Raw genomic sequence first — 14,718 nt, forward strand, 5'->3', positions numbered from 1 at the left:
TCTCGGTTTGCACGAGTCCTTCTATTTTGCAATTCATGACATATAACACCTCCTTCTTGATCCATTCAAATACAGTTAGTGTATACAGAGCTGCAGGTTGCATCAATATTTTCATGCCAAAAGTTAAAGGTTGTGTGTTGAAGCATTTCACGTCTTGTTCAAGCTCATTCTGTCTTAGACCGTCTACAAATAATTCATATTGTTCCATGAAACGAAACATTGTCAAACATGAATACAGGGTTTTCTTCAGCGTGACATGCATAGATTCAGCTCTTTGTATGCTTATCATACCAGCACAAAAGTATTGTCTTCCATATGCCAATGCCCACTTCTCCTTTTCTGCATATAAATTTTGTAACCATAGATAATCTTGAAGGTCGTATGTCTGAATCATTTCCTTCCAATCAGACATAAAGGTGATCTCGTCTACGCTCTCAAGCACATACCTAGTAAACTTTTTGTCAAACCCTGTCTTCTGATTAAATATGTGTTCTATGTTCTTTGCTGTATTTTGAAAGATATGCCACAAACATAGGCGATGATGTGCATCTGACCACACGTGAAGCACTGCAGCCGCAATTGCGTGATCACCATCTGTAAGTACAGCTTGAGGTTGCTTCCCATTCATTGCCTGTGTAAATACTCTGAACAACCACTAAAAGCTTTCTTTGGTCTGGTCATACAAAAACACCCCGCCTAATATACAACTCTGTGCGTGATGGTTCACTCCGACAAACTGTGCAAATGGTCACTGTTCAGTATTAATCTTTACTGTAGTATCAAATACAAGCACATCATTGAAGCATTCATAATCTATTCTTGACTTTGAATTTGCCCAAAACATATTCACAACATATCCATCTTGGTCCACTTGCATTGCACTAAAGAAACCATGTTCATTGCTTGATTTATTCTGTAAGTAATCAACCAAAGAACATATTTCTCCTTTTTTTATGTTATCTGTCCTCTTCCTTCTCAAGTGGTTTCTTAGATCCAAAGGTGTGAATGACACATTATCGCGACCACCGTCGATGTAGGCAAACAAATTATATGTCTTCCTTAGTGCAATGCCGGCGCTATCGGCTATTTCAGCCATTGCAGCATGCACTACAGTTACTTTACGATGTGACCTTAGCATAGAAGTCATAAATGATGCAGATAAATCATGATTATGATCACTGATTAAAGTACGAATTACAAATTTCCCATTCGGATGTCTTCTCAAAACCATTCTCGCTTGACATCCACATCTTGATTCTGGCATGCTCCTTGTTAGATTTCCCATTGATTTCTTGCAACCTTGCTTGGAACAAACATACGTCTTTCTAACCAAGACACCCAATGCATTTTTTGACCAAGAAAACCTTCTCACACTGAAGCCAACTTTTAAGGCATAATCATTGTAAAATTTATATGCAGCTTCATCGTTATTAAACTGCATTCCTTCTACAAGAACAGAGTCAAGTGTAGTTCCATTTACATTCCCAGTTCCTACACTTTTATTATGTGTACTGACATCAAAATCTACCTCATTATTGAATTGCATTTCCACTACTGGAACATTCAAGTCTAGTGTGCTTCCATTTAAATTCCTGGTGCCTATTCTTTTATTATGTGTACTGTCATGGTAATCTACCTCATTATTGAATTGCATTTCTTCTACTGGAACATTCAAGTCAAGAGTGGGTCTAATGCCTGCACCTTTTTTTCATGTGGATCATTAGCGCAGATGTTTAATGCTTTAGTTGCGTCATTAGTACAGATGTTCAATTTTCCAGATCTTTCAATTGATTGAGCTACATCATCTTTATTACAACCTGATGATAAGCTCAACAAAGTTTTAAGCAATATATCAATTGGTGTTTGCAACAAAATAGCAAACAAATCGATATTAACTAACAAAAATGTATCTCACAAAAAATGGGAGTATGTTACTAATACAGGGGTTTGAGATACAATGCATATAATGAGTGAATGTAGGATACCTAATGGGGTAGAGGCCCTTCCTAGCATTTGTAAACAAGCATTCTTGTCAACAGGTCCCAACGTCTTACAAATATCGATAAGTTTCCAACCATCGTAAGAACAAGATCTACCTGCAATAACCAAACAATGCCTTAATGGCACACAAGACGACATGCCTTCTTCATCGATAGCATGATGAGATGGAAAGCTACTCACGCCGCCTTAATGGCACTGGTTGGAATGTTTGTGCATCATTGCTTTCTTCCATAATGCCTAACAACAACGAAAAAGAAAAGAAGAAAGTGAAATATTTTGTAAGCAATATACCAATTTGCGTTAGCAAGCGCATATCTTTACTGCGATTTAATCAGGATGCATATAACAACGGATACCCATAAGGTTAAGCAAGTCAAAGCAACGACTTAATGAATGACAGTATCCAAGCAAGTGCGATTTGATATTTGCTTATACTAACCATCGAGTTGTCACTTACCATGCCAATAAAAGATACATGTCGTACATGTGTGTTGACGATAACGCTCTCATTATATCCACGATGCTGTAAAGCGAGTTTAATAAAAATCGCTGACAGAGCAGCGGTATGAATGCGAAAATCGCCCCCACAATCGTGTAACGATGTGTTTCTGCACGCACACGTTTTCAAAGTCTGTGTACAAATATCTTAGAAATACATCTTACAAAACATATAATATCTTACAAAGCGATATGAATATGGAATAATATATTGAAAATCGATACGGCAGTTCAGCATAATAACTTACAACTCGACAATACAAAACCATAATATCTAAAAGGTCGATAAATAACAAATCGATACGAAAGAAATCGAGCAAAATAGCAAACAAATCGATATTAACTAACAAAGATATATCTCACAATAACGGGAGTATGTTACTATTACAGCAGTTTGAGATACAATGCATATAATGAGTGAATCTAGGATACCTGATGGGGTAGAGGCCCTTCCTAGCATTTGTAAACAAACATTCTTGTCAACAGGTCCCAGTGTCTTACAAATATCGATAAGTTTCCAACCATCGTAAGAACAAGATCTACCTGCAATAACCAAACAATGCCTTAATGACACACAAGACGACGTGCCTTCTTCATCGATAGCATGATGAGATGGAAATCTACTCACGCCGCCTTAATGGCACTGGTTGGAATGTTTGTGCATCATTGCTTTCTTCCATAATGCCTAACGACAGCACAAAATGAAGAGAAAACACGAGAATGTTTTGTAACACAAGGTAGGCACGAGAAGGCGACAATGTGTTGTAAAACAGGGTAAAAAACAAGGCGGAAACATCGACTGGCGACGAAGGCAAAGTTTGGGTTGATAATGGGAGCTACTGTTACAGCAGATGGCGCAGGAGTTTCATGAATAGGGAACGTCTCCACTTTAAATAATTAACATCAAACTTTCTGAATGAAGGAGTTTTTTGTCCTTTGCTCGAACTGTATTTTCCCAACTTTTGAATGCGGGATATTTTTGTCATTTCCTCGAACCGTCATTTCTGGGCAAGAAAAGCAAGTAAGGGTGATTAAGTCTTTGCAACAACACCAGAGTCCGATGCAAAGTTATGTCATCATACACGGGAATACGAGCCCCATGTGCCTAAATATGTGGCGCTCATTCGACCCCCCGAACACAGACGTAGGATTCAGTGAATCATCGGGGGCCAACATACACCACCCTCCCGCACCCGACTAGCAGTATTTAAACAAAACCATTTTACACAATTCTGCCAGATATTATTGGAATAGGCAAAACTGTGAAAATATCGTTCTTTGAAATTAAATATCTGCCTTAGAAAATATCATAAGATTGCAGGACAATATCATAAGATTTTAAATAAGGCCGATATTTTGACTACCTAGAGCCCAAAGTGACAGTCGAACATACTTTTCAGTACACGGCCTCCTCGAAATACGGGAATGTCAAGCTCATCCAAATTTATCACCGACACCGTTATATTGCGAGCGGCACGTTATGTTGAAAAAAATCGAGTCAACAAACACGTTAAGTTGCCCATTTATTCTAAACTTTGTTTTTTACCATCCAAATAACCTTGAGCCCGAAAAACAAAAGGGCAAAAAATAGGTCCCCCTTCCGTTATATTTCTGCCGTTAATAACGCCCACATCCCCACCCCAACTCGGCGATCTTTACTCCTTTCCAGAAAACTCGCCGAGCGGAAACCCCGAAAAGAAAAAAGATACCGCTGACGTGTCCACTCGCAACTCGCCTCAGCGTCACCTCCTCATTCGCAATTCACATGGCTCACGTCGACCCCTTCAAAGCCGACGTGGCAGTTTCTTCCAACGTGGCACTATCCGTGCCACATCAGCACTACCTTGGATATAAGATCCACCTTATCGATAGCACGGTAAAATATAAAATAAAAACCATCTTTTTCTCTCTCCCTCTTTTCTCCTTTCCCAATATAAAAAAAATAAAAAAAAAAAAATCTAGAGAGAGGAGAGGAGAGGAGAGGAGAGGAGGGAAGAAACACGAAGGCCGAGCGAACCAGAAGCAAACAAGGCAAGCGAGAGAGAGAGAGAGAGATCCGACTCTTCCGCAGTACTTGTTGCCTTGTTGGAAAAAACCTAGAGAGCGAAACATGAAGAATAAAGAAGATAGAAAATAGATAAACAGAGAGGGAGAAGAAGAGGAAGAAACAGAGAATGGAGGGAAGATCTGCAGAATTATTCTAGTAATTTCTAGAGAGAGAGTCTCCTCGGTTGGGTGATGGCGACGCCATTGGCGGGGCTGCAGCACAGCGACAGAGTGCTCTCGCAGCAGATGGTCCGACCCATCGACAACTCGTCGGTGGTCGACTCTCCCTCGCCGTCGTCGTCCTCCTCCTCCTCCTCCTCGCCGTCGTCTCCGGTGAAGGAGAACCTTCTCAAGTCGTCGCACAGGTCGCCGATCCTCATGTTCCTCTTCTTCCAGAAGGCCATCCGGTCGGAGCTCGACCGGCTCCACCGCACCGCCCTCGACTTCGCCACGGACTCCGGCGGCGACATCAACACCCTCCTCGGCCGGTATCACTTCCTCCGGATGATCTACAAGCACCACGTTATCGCGGAGGATGAGGTATTCCATTCGCCCGCCCTTCCTTCTTTAGGCTCTCGTCCGGAATTGTTCAATTATAGGGACTCGGGACGGTATTAGCAGTCCGTATCGTTTCTGATATGCTCGGAGTGAACAAGATTAGGAATTCATTCTCGATTTGCTTTCTTTCAATCAATGATAATCTCAGCTTTGCGGCGTTTCAATTCGTTTTGAGCGCACAAGGTTGGGAATTCCTTCTCAATTTCTTAGTGTTTTTTAGATTTATTCCGAGTGGGTAAGGTTGAGAATTCATTTTGATAGTTTGGTGGAAGACTTCTCGTTTGTTGGTAGTTTTCTGCCATTATTAATGGTATGCTGATGTTGCGAATTCTCTGTGCAATTCACAATTCGCTCGGTTGCTGCCCGGGGAATTTGCAATGTGCAATGAGTCATATGATGTCGAATTTGCATGTGGGAAAATGTAAAGTTTGTGCTTGGTTCTTTTGCTCCCGATAGAAGAGAAACAAAATTCTTGCTTTTCTGGCTATATGATTGGGATTTTCTTTTTTGCGGAAATCTTATTTCTTGGCGATTAACATATGTAATTGATTATTGGTGTAAATATTAGCAGCAATTTGATTCATGACCATGGTGGTTCAAGTCACCCCGTTAGTCCAAGGGTGGCTGCTTTAACTGCCCAAAGACGGTAATCAATCATGCTGTTAAGCCTTTTTCAAAGGGTTAATTATGACTTATTGCTCATGACTCGTACATCATACAATATCTTTCAGTTTGGTGAATTGAATATTGAAAATAGGATCTCAATTCATATTGGGGATTTTAGTGATGTTTGTTGAGAACTCATTTTTGATAGTTTGGTGGAAGACTGCTCCGGCTGTTTGTTGTTTTCTGCCTTATTAATGGTGTGCTGATGTTACTAATTTGATCCAGAACTCTGTGAAACTCTCGATCCACCTGGTTGTTTCTTGAGGATTTTGCATCATGAAATGAATCATATTATATCGAATTTACGTGTGCGGATATGTAAAGTTTATGCTCACTTCTTTTGCTCCCGAGAGAAGAAAAGCAAAATTCTTGCTTTCGGACTATAAGATTGGGATTTTGTTGCTAAAATCTTATTTCTTGGTGATTAACTTGTGTAATTGATTATTGTTGGAAATATTAGCAGGAATTTAATGCATGTCCATGGTGATATAAGTCACCTTGTTAGTCCGAAAGTGTGGTTGTTTTAGCTATCCCAATGAAGAAAATTCATTACGTGGTTAAGCCATTTCGAAGGTCTAATTGTGACTTATAGCTCATAACTCCTGCATCATGAAATATCTTTCAGTTTGGTGAATTGAAGATGGTGGGAAGTCTAGTGATATTCGTCGATTGATCTGCCACATAAGAAGCCATTTGGTTTTGTGTATGTTAGTCTGTTTATGGTAATTTCTTTTATTTTTTCTAGTTTCCATATAATCATGAGTTACACGTTAATTGAAGAAGCTTTGTCCCTGATGGTGTGCATAGATGTTCCTCTGTATTTCTTTATGAAATTACTTCTAATAAACCATGCCTGGTATTTGTTTGAATATGCCTGGTCTTCTGTTTCAGACTTTCAGTCTTTGGGCATTTCAGAAAGTGTTTGTTTCACGTCGTGGTCCTGATGCGGTTACAATTGGTTAGTTGGTTTGTGGTACATTTGCAGGTTTATAAGAAGCTTAGTCATGATTCATGAGCTCATATACTAGTTAATGTCATGAAACCCAAGAGTTTCTTTGTTACTTTCTATAGTTTCTTCTTATTTGTCTTGTTTCCTTTTAAATTGAATTCCCAGGGATTGGTTTAATTTTGCAAGTGGTCTTAGTGATAAGTCACTGTGGTAGACTGGCAACATTTAATGCTAGTCTTCAGTTTATGTTAAATGTTCTGTTGGACACAGGTGATCTTTCCAGCGCTTGACATACGTGTGAAGAATGTAGCACGAACATACTCATTGGAGCATAAGGGGGAAACTGACCTTTTTGATCACTTGATTGAGTTATTAAACTCCAGCTTGCTAGATGATGACAGTTTCAGGAGAGAATTGGCACGATGCACGAGGGTCATTCAAACATCTCTAACTCAGCATATGTCCAAGGAAGAAGAACAGGTATGGTACGATTCTCGGACTTTAAGGGATTTGAAGGTCTCACATAAATTTTTGCTTGCTTTCATTTTGCAAATATTGTAGATTTGAACCCATTTGTTGTCTTCATCTTGATGTAGACTTTCTTTCTTGAATTAAGAAAATTGCGACACAAGATTTTAATATTCAAGAATGATGTGTAGGCATATCCACATGGGAGAAGATGAAAAAATGTAGATAAACATATTTATTGTATATTATGTATTTATGGAAGCCTAGAAGCACTCTGTGATGTTGATACTTGCATGATTGGCTTTTTGAAATTCCCATGTTACCTAGAGTCAAACAGATGTGGATCCTCTTAAGTTTCATTAATACTTGACATTTCTAATGTCCTATATACCTACAAATTAAAGGAAAATAGACCACTCTCTGATGGTCTGATATGTTGTTCCCATTGTCAAATTATTAAAAAATTTTGCTTAGTTTTTAATAACTACTACACATTATCTCCATGAAAGTTAGGCTATTTTTCTAATTCGTGTAAATGACTGAAATAGCTAGAAGTTGAAAAGATAAAAAACTGCCCAAAATGGCAAACTTACCTCCTTGAGGATTCTTCCATCCTATTTTAAACATGTTATTTTTTTCCTTTTCTTTTTCCCACAAAGGTGATAAATTTTAAGGTAGTCAATCATTTCCAAGATCTAACTATGGAACTTTTCTTTTCTTCTTAGTTTTTCTTTCTGTAATTTTTTACTTTCATTTGATGGGTTAAGTTTAACTAGATTGCTAAAGGATGAATAGATCTTCCACATTATTGAGCTTATGTGTTTGGGAAAAGTGTAAGAATTCTTTTCTTGCTTCTTTCTTTTAAAAGAATAAAAAAGTTGTTTTTTAACCTGATGTGCCAAAGAAAGTATGTTAGATGAAGAGATCTCTCTAAGAAAAGTAAAACACAACTAGAGAAGAAGATTACATCAATAGCCTGTTAATAGTGATGATAGAGTACTCTCAAAGACTATCCCTCCATTCAGTCACACTTATCATCACCATGTTATTGTAGTTACATGGATATGGCTGCAAATATTAAGATACAGCCATTTTTATGAAGTTTTTAATATGACTAGCATCTAAGGGGATACAGAACTGGGGCCAAAGTGGAGTATCTGTGTGACATGGATTTTGCCTGGTGATTAAAATTGATTGGCATTTAAGTACTCCCCCTGCAAATATGGTTGCTTGTGAAGGGTCACCACACCTTTTTTCAAAGGTCAAGGTGCATGGGAGGCTAGCTATTCATTAAGTGGAATATAGTTTTTAGATTATAGAATTACAAACCTTTTTTTTTATCCCCCTAGTGACAGGACAAACCAGTGACTCTTAGGATTATTGGGAGGAAATTGCGTTTACTGCCCCCTTTCTGAACCCTTTGCATAAAACCTCTCGGGGTAAACAACCCCCCACCTCCGACTAGATAGGTCTCCTCTTTGCTTCAGCACTAAGGCCATGGTGCCCACCATAGGGTTTGAATGCGAGATGTCCGAGAAACCTCAAACAATCTTGTCCGCCCCCTGGCCAGGTGAGTGAGCCCATGGGGGCTATAGCCATATTTACCATACTTGCTTGTAGATGCTCTTAATAGTAAGAGGGCTGTCTAAGAAATTTCCTTGGCGGAGGGTTGCTATGCCTAGAATTTTCTTTTCATTTCATTCTTTTTTAAGCTCACCATGAACTCTAATTGAGATAGTATGATTTATTTGAGAAAAATCTTTCTATGCCTCTTTCCATAAGAGTCTTTCATAGGATTTATCTGTCTGCTCCCTTGATCATCCTCATCATAACTAACCATCTTTGGTTTGTAAATTTAACATGATAAAATTGCAATATATTCAAAATACTGTAGATATTTGTGACTATGTTTAAAATGTCAAAATTCTCATTAACACAAATCTATGGTTCTATGTAGTTAAAAGTACTAGGTAGTGCCTAGTTAGACCCTTAAAAAGACTAGTCGAGGACTAGGCATGACTAGTCGGTAGCCCAATTAAGAAATAAAAAATATACAAAATCTACATAAAAATATGTTTAATTCTTTTGGTAATAAGATGTTTTCATCAAACTACACAATTATACATGCTTTCACAAAATATATGTAACCAGAATATAAATATAAATATTCAATTATTCATAACATATTCAGCATTATCAACAAAATATGCTTTCAGCCTTTCATAGAAAAATTGATTGTAACACACACATATATATTTGTTTCATATTATAATCAGAATATATATATATATATATATATATATATATATATATATATATATATATATATATATATATATATCATACTTTCTGCCTTTCACAGAAAAAATCATAGAAGCATAGTAACACATATATAAATAACATACTACATAATCAATAATACTAAACATGCTTTCAGGCTTTTATAGAAAAATTTATAAAAACTCACATGTATATACAAAAAAAAATCACACATATATCTCACTTTCAACCTTTAACAAAAAAATTCATCAAAAATAAATTAACACACATATAAAAAACATACAACAACAACAACTACGCCTTCATCCCAAAACAATTGGGGTCGGCGATATGAACCAACAAAGAAAATCATTCTGGGTCTTCCACATGAATCCTTCTCCTCCATTCATTTCTATCCAATGCCATGTCCTCGGTGAGGTTCAAAGCATTCATATCCTTTCCTATCACCTCCATCCATGTCTTCTTAGGCCTACCCCGACCTCTTTTAACTAATATATTTTCCCATTTCTCCATCCTTCTAACTGGAGCATCATTAGGCCTTCGTCGAATATGTCCAAACCACCGTAAACGATTCTCTCTCATCTTATTTTCAATGGGTGCAACGCCTACCTTCTTACGTATCTCCTCGTTCCGAATCTTATCTTTTATTGTATTTCCACACATCCATCTCAGCATACGCATCTCAGCTACACTCATTTTTTGAATATGATGTCTCTTGGCAGCCCAACATTCCGTACCATATAGTAAAGTGGGCCTAATAGTCGTCCTATAAAACTTTCCCTTCAACCGCAATGGCATTCTACGATCGCACAACACTCCAGTTGCACTCTTTCATTTCATCCACCCAACCTTTATCCTATGATTTACATCTCCATCAATTTCTCCATACTTTTGAATGATAGATCCCAAATATTTGAAAGAATCATCCACCGGTATTTCTTGCTCACCAAGCTTCACTACACTCCCATCTCTATTTCGTTGCTTACTAAATCGACATTCCATGTATTTTGTCTTACTCTTACTCAACTTAAAACCTCTTGCTTCCAATGTCTGTCTCCATAATTCTAACTTAGCATTAACCCCAACTCTAGACTCATCAATCAAAACAATATCATCAGCAAACACCATACACCACGGCACATTTTCTTGAATTGATCTCGTAAGCTCATCCATCACTATAGCAAATAGGAAAGGGCTTAAAGCAGATCCTTGATGTAACCCAACCGTTATAGGAAAATTGGTTGTCACCCCTCCACAAGTGCGGACATTGGTTACTACTCCTTCATACATATCTTTAATTATACTAATGTACTTGAGAGAAACACCTTTCTTCATCATTGTCCACCAGAGAACGTCCCTAGGTACTCTATCGTAAGCCTTCTCCAAATCAATAAAAACCATATGCAAATCTTTGTTCCTCTCTCTATTTCTCTCAATAAGTTGTCTAAGAAGATGTATAGCTTCCATAGTAGATCTTCCAGGCATAAAACCAAATTGATTCTCTGATATCATGACAACCTTCCTTAACCTAGACTCAATCACCCTCTCCCAAAGTTTCATAGTATGACTCATGAGTTTTATACCACGATAGTTTGTGCAATCTTGTATATCACCCTTATTCTTATATAGAGGCACCAAAGTACTCTTCCTCCACTCATTAGGCATCTTATTTGTCTGCCAAATCTTGTTAAAAAGATTTGTCAACCATTCTAAACCTTTCTCTCCCAAGCATTTCCAAGCCTCGATAGGTATACCATCTGGGCCAACTGCCCTTCTTGATTTCATTTTCTTCAAAGCCTCTGCAATTTCTTTCTTTTGAATCTTGCGCATGAAGTCACGATTCATCTCATCAAAAGGAATGGAAAAGTCTCCAAGATCCCGAGCATGACTTTCATTAAATAGCTTATCAAAATAATCTTTCCATCTCTCCTTAATCTCCTCATCTTTGACTAAAACCCTTTGCGTTTCATCTTTGATACATCTAACCATACCCAGATCCCTCGATTTCCTATCTCTCATTTTTGCAATCCTATAAATATCCTTCTCACCCTCTTTGGTATCCAACTTGTCATAAACCTCCTTATATATCTTATCCCTCATGTTCCGAACTACTTTTTTAGCTTCTTTCTTTACTATCATATACTTCTCCAAATTCTCATTATCACGACTTTTACTTAGATTTCTATAACACTCTCTTTTAACCTTAATAGCTAATTTGACATCCTCGTTCCACCACGATGTATCCTTACCTAGCGGTGCACCGCCTTTAGACTCACCCAATACCTCCTTAGCCACCTTTCTCATGCCACCCGCTATCTTATTCCACATAGATTCTGAATCCTCCTCGAGACACCAATCAACTTCCTTAACTACCCGCTCTACAAACATTCCTTGTTTAGCTCCTTTCAGTGCCCACCACTTAATTCTAGGATCTATCCTATGTCTATCCCTTTTGCGGCATTGTCTAATTCTAAGATCTAAAATTAAGACTCTATGTTGTGTAGCTACACTTTCTCCCGGTATAACCTTACAATCGATGCAACAACCCCTATCTCTCTTTCTAAGTAGGAAAAAATCTATTTGACTCGTATTAACCCCACTTTTAAATGTTACTAGGTGAGACTCCCTCTTCCTAAACCAAGTGTTTGCTAAGATCATATCATAGGACAAACCAAAATCTAAAATCCTTTCTCCACTATCGTTTCTTTCTTCTATACCATAGCCTCCATGGATACTCTCAAATCCATCCCTACTAATGCCTACATGCCCATTAAGGTCACATATAAAAAACATAATCATTTAAAATTAACCCCTTCCATTTGTACATTATATATATATATATATATAATGATTAAACTGCCTTTCGCCTAGGCGAGGGCAGCTTAGTCGCTGACTAAGTGCCCTAATCAATGCCTAGTCAGCAAAACTGGTGCCTTTTAAGGCACCCACCTAGAAATTACAAAGCCTAGACATTTTACTTACACATAGGCCGATTAGGCGGACTAATTAGTGCCTAGTCGGCGCTTTTGATTACATAGCTATGGTTCCTGATGGACATTCTTTGTGTTGGTATGTTCATTGTTGCATGTGTTGTGCAGTGCATATAATGTTTGACAAATTGTCAAGGTTGAGAAACAATTACCCACATTTAGTATAAGATAGTGTCCAAATGCATATAGTAAAAAGGTTATGCAACTTAACCATCCCCTAGGTCCTCTCTCTCTCTCTCCTTGGTTCTCTGCTTTATAGCTGGGCGTGGACTTAGTTGCGGATCCAGTGACCAACATAGATCTAAATCTGGATCTAAATCTTTCAGTGTGTTGATCTGGTAAGCTGTGAGTAGACCTTTGTTTGATCTGGATGCACCTATTCATAACCTAAGTCCCTTAAATGCTGCAAGTCTGTCAAAGTTGCTACCCATACCTGAGTTGTATATACCAGAGTTACCGGAAGCGCCTAGGCGTATGGGGAAGCCCGCTTCCTCGATACGCGCTTCGGAAGCGCGAAACGTCGCGCTTTCGAAATGCGTGGGGGAAGCGTCCCCTTTTTTTGGGAAGCACGCTTCCCTTTTATGGGAAGCGCGCTTCCCCCTCACTTCCCCATTTTTTTCATTTTTTTCGCTTCCCCCTCGCTTCCGGTTCGCTTCTTAGGTCGCTTCCGAGACGGTTCATAATTTTCTTCTAAGTGGTCCCACGTTTCCCCGCTTCCTAATTTTTTGAAAGTGCCTCGCTTCCCGTATCGCTTCTCGCTCCCGCTTCCTCGACTGGTAACTCTGGTATATACACCAACTAGAAGAGAGTTGGGTGTTGTCATGAATTAGACTTAAAGGAGCATCAATGTCATTGTGTAAGGGTGCAGTGTAGGAGCCATCATCAAGTCTTTTAGGGATTAGGGTGTAAAGGGTGCCGACTTGGGGGATGGTAGAAGAGCAATAAATTAATGCAAATGAAGATTGATAATAAGCAACCCTGAAGGGCTTACTGCTCTCAAGGCAGAGGTGGGATAAAGACAGATGTTGGGTGGAAGACATGGAGATAAATGAACTTGCATATACCATGATCAAGTAGTTAACTAATCTGTAGAAAGAAAGATCAAGAAGGATTTCCTGAGAAGGGCATAGTTAGCTTGGTCAAGGATAAACATGTTCCTGTAAATGTAACAAATCTCGGTAGTAGGATTTTATGGGCAATGGAAAATCTATTGATGAATTATCTTATGGGAAAATACTATCCTATACATGAATTAAACAATTTAGGAAACTACGTAAAACATAAAGAAGATTGTTTTTAACTATAAAAAGAAAAAAATGCAGTAATATCATGTCAAAAGTTGGTTATTTTGAAAAGATCACTGATATTTGTGGCTATGCTTTCAGAGATAATATTAAAAGCAAAATTATTTGTTTGCATAGCAAGGATATTTACAGCTCAGCTGGCCAAACTTGCCATCACCATTGTCTTTCATTTGTGTGTGTGTGCGCAAGGTGGACATCAGGGTACCCAATGGGTTGCCCATCCTTACTTGCGTGGATGTCGGTATGGCCAATGCGGCATCACATTGGCATTTTCCAAAAGATAGATGTGTAATTCTTTTAATTCTCCATTAACGAAAACATTTTTGACATCCATTTGGTAGATAGCCCATTTCCTAACAGCAACCACAAATATAAGCATTCTAACAGTAGTCATTCTAGCGACATGGGCAAAGGTTTCATCGTAATCTATCTCATATTTTTGTAAGTACTTTTTGGCTACTAGTCTGGCTTTATGTCTTTCCAATGTTCCATCACTTTTAGTTTTAACCTTGAAGACGCATCTACATCTTATTGATTTCTTTCCAGGCGGTAAGTTGATCAATTCTCAGGTTTTAGATTTTTCTAATGCTTTTATTTTTTCACATGACATTCTACCATTTTGGATAGTTTTTAGCTTGATTATATGGGTCCTTTACCCCTCAATACTCGGCTTCTGTGGACGACGAAGACACCTTGGTTGTAAGTGTGAATTTTGTCTTGTAATTCCCATCTATATGCGACATCATTTTGAGTATAGGTTTGCTTGATGGAGAGCCAAACTTCATCGGCTCTTTCAAATTCCAATATGTTGTCACATGTGTCTTCACTCATACTTCCCATAAACAAGAAAAGTACCTTGGCATGTCCAATTTTTCATTCTTTCATAGCTTTCTTATAGTTCAAGAGAGCATTTTTTTTCTCTTCTCCTTTAAGGATTCAAGAGAGCATTTTTTTTCTC

The 14,718-nt window shown here is 38.2% G+C and overlaps 1 protein-coding gene across 4 annotated transcripts in view; it reads left to right on the top strand.

Annotated features, from left to right (window-relative positions):
- The first annotated feature begins 4,516 nt into the window (after positions 1-4,516).
- The window catches only part of LOC149831939 (zinc finger protein BRUTUS-like), a 64,650-nt gene continuing 54,448 nt past the window's right edge, over positions 4,517-14,718 (top strand). For all 4 annotated transcript variants that reach the window (XR_016433066.1, XM_090012299.1, XM_090012301.1 and 1 more), the window contains exons 1-2: positions 4,517-5,085; positions 6,989-7,198. Coding sequence is in view for 3 of the 4 variants with exons in the window: in XM_090012299.1 (XP_089868425.1) it covers positions 4,738-5,085; positions 6,989-7,198 (558 nt within the window). In the remaining variant the exon portion in view is untranslated. The remainder of the gene's footprint in view (positions 5,086-6,988; positions 7,199-14,718) is intronic.

Source organism: Nuphar pumila, chromosome 7 (genome assembly GCF_984573655.1).
Source record: "Nuphar pumila chromosome 7, dmNupPumi1.hap1.1, whole genome shotgun sequence".
NCBI lineage: Eukaryota > Viridiplantae > Streptophyta > Magnoliopsida > Nymphaeales > Nymphaeaceae > Nuphar > Nuphar pumila.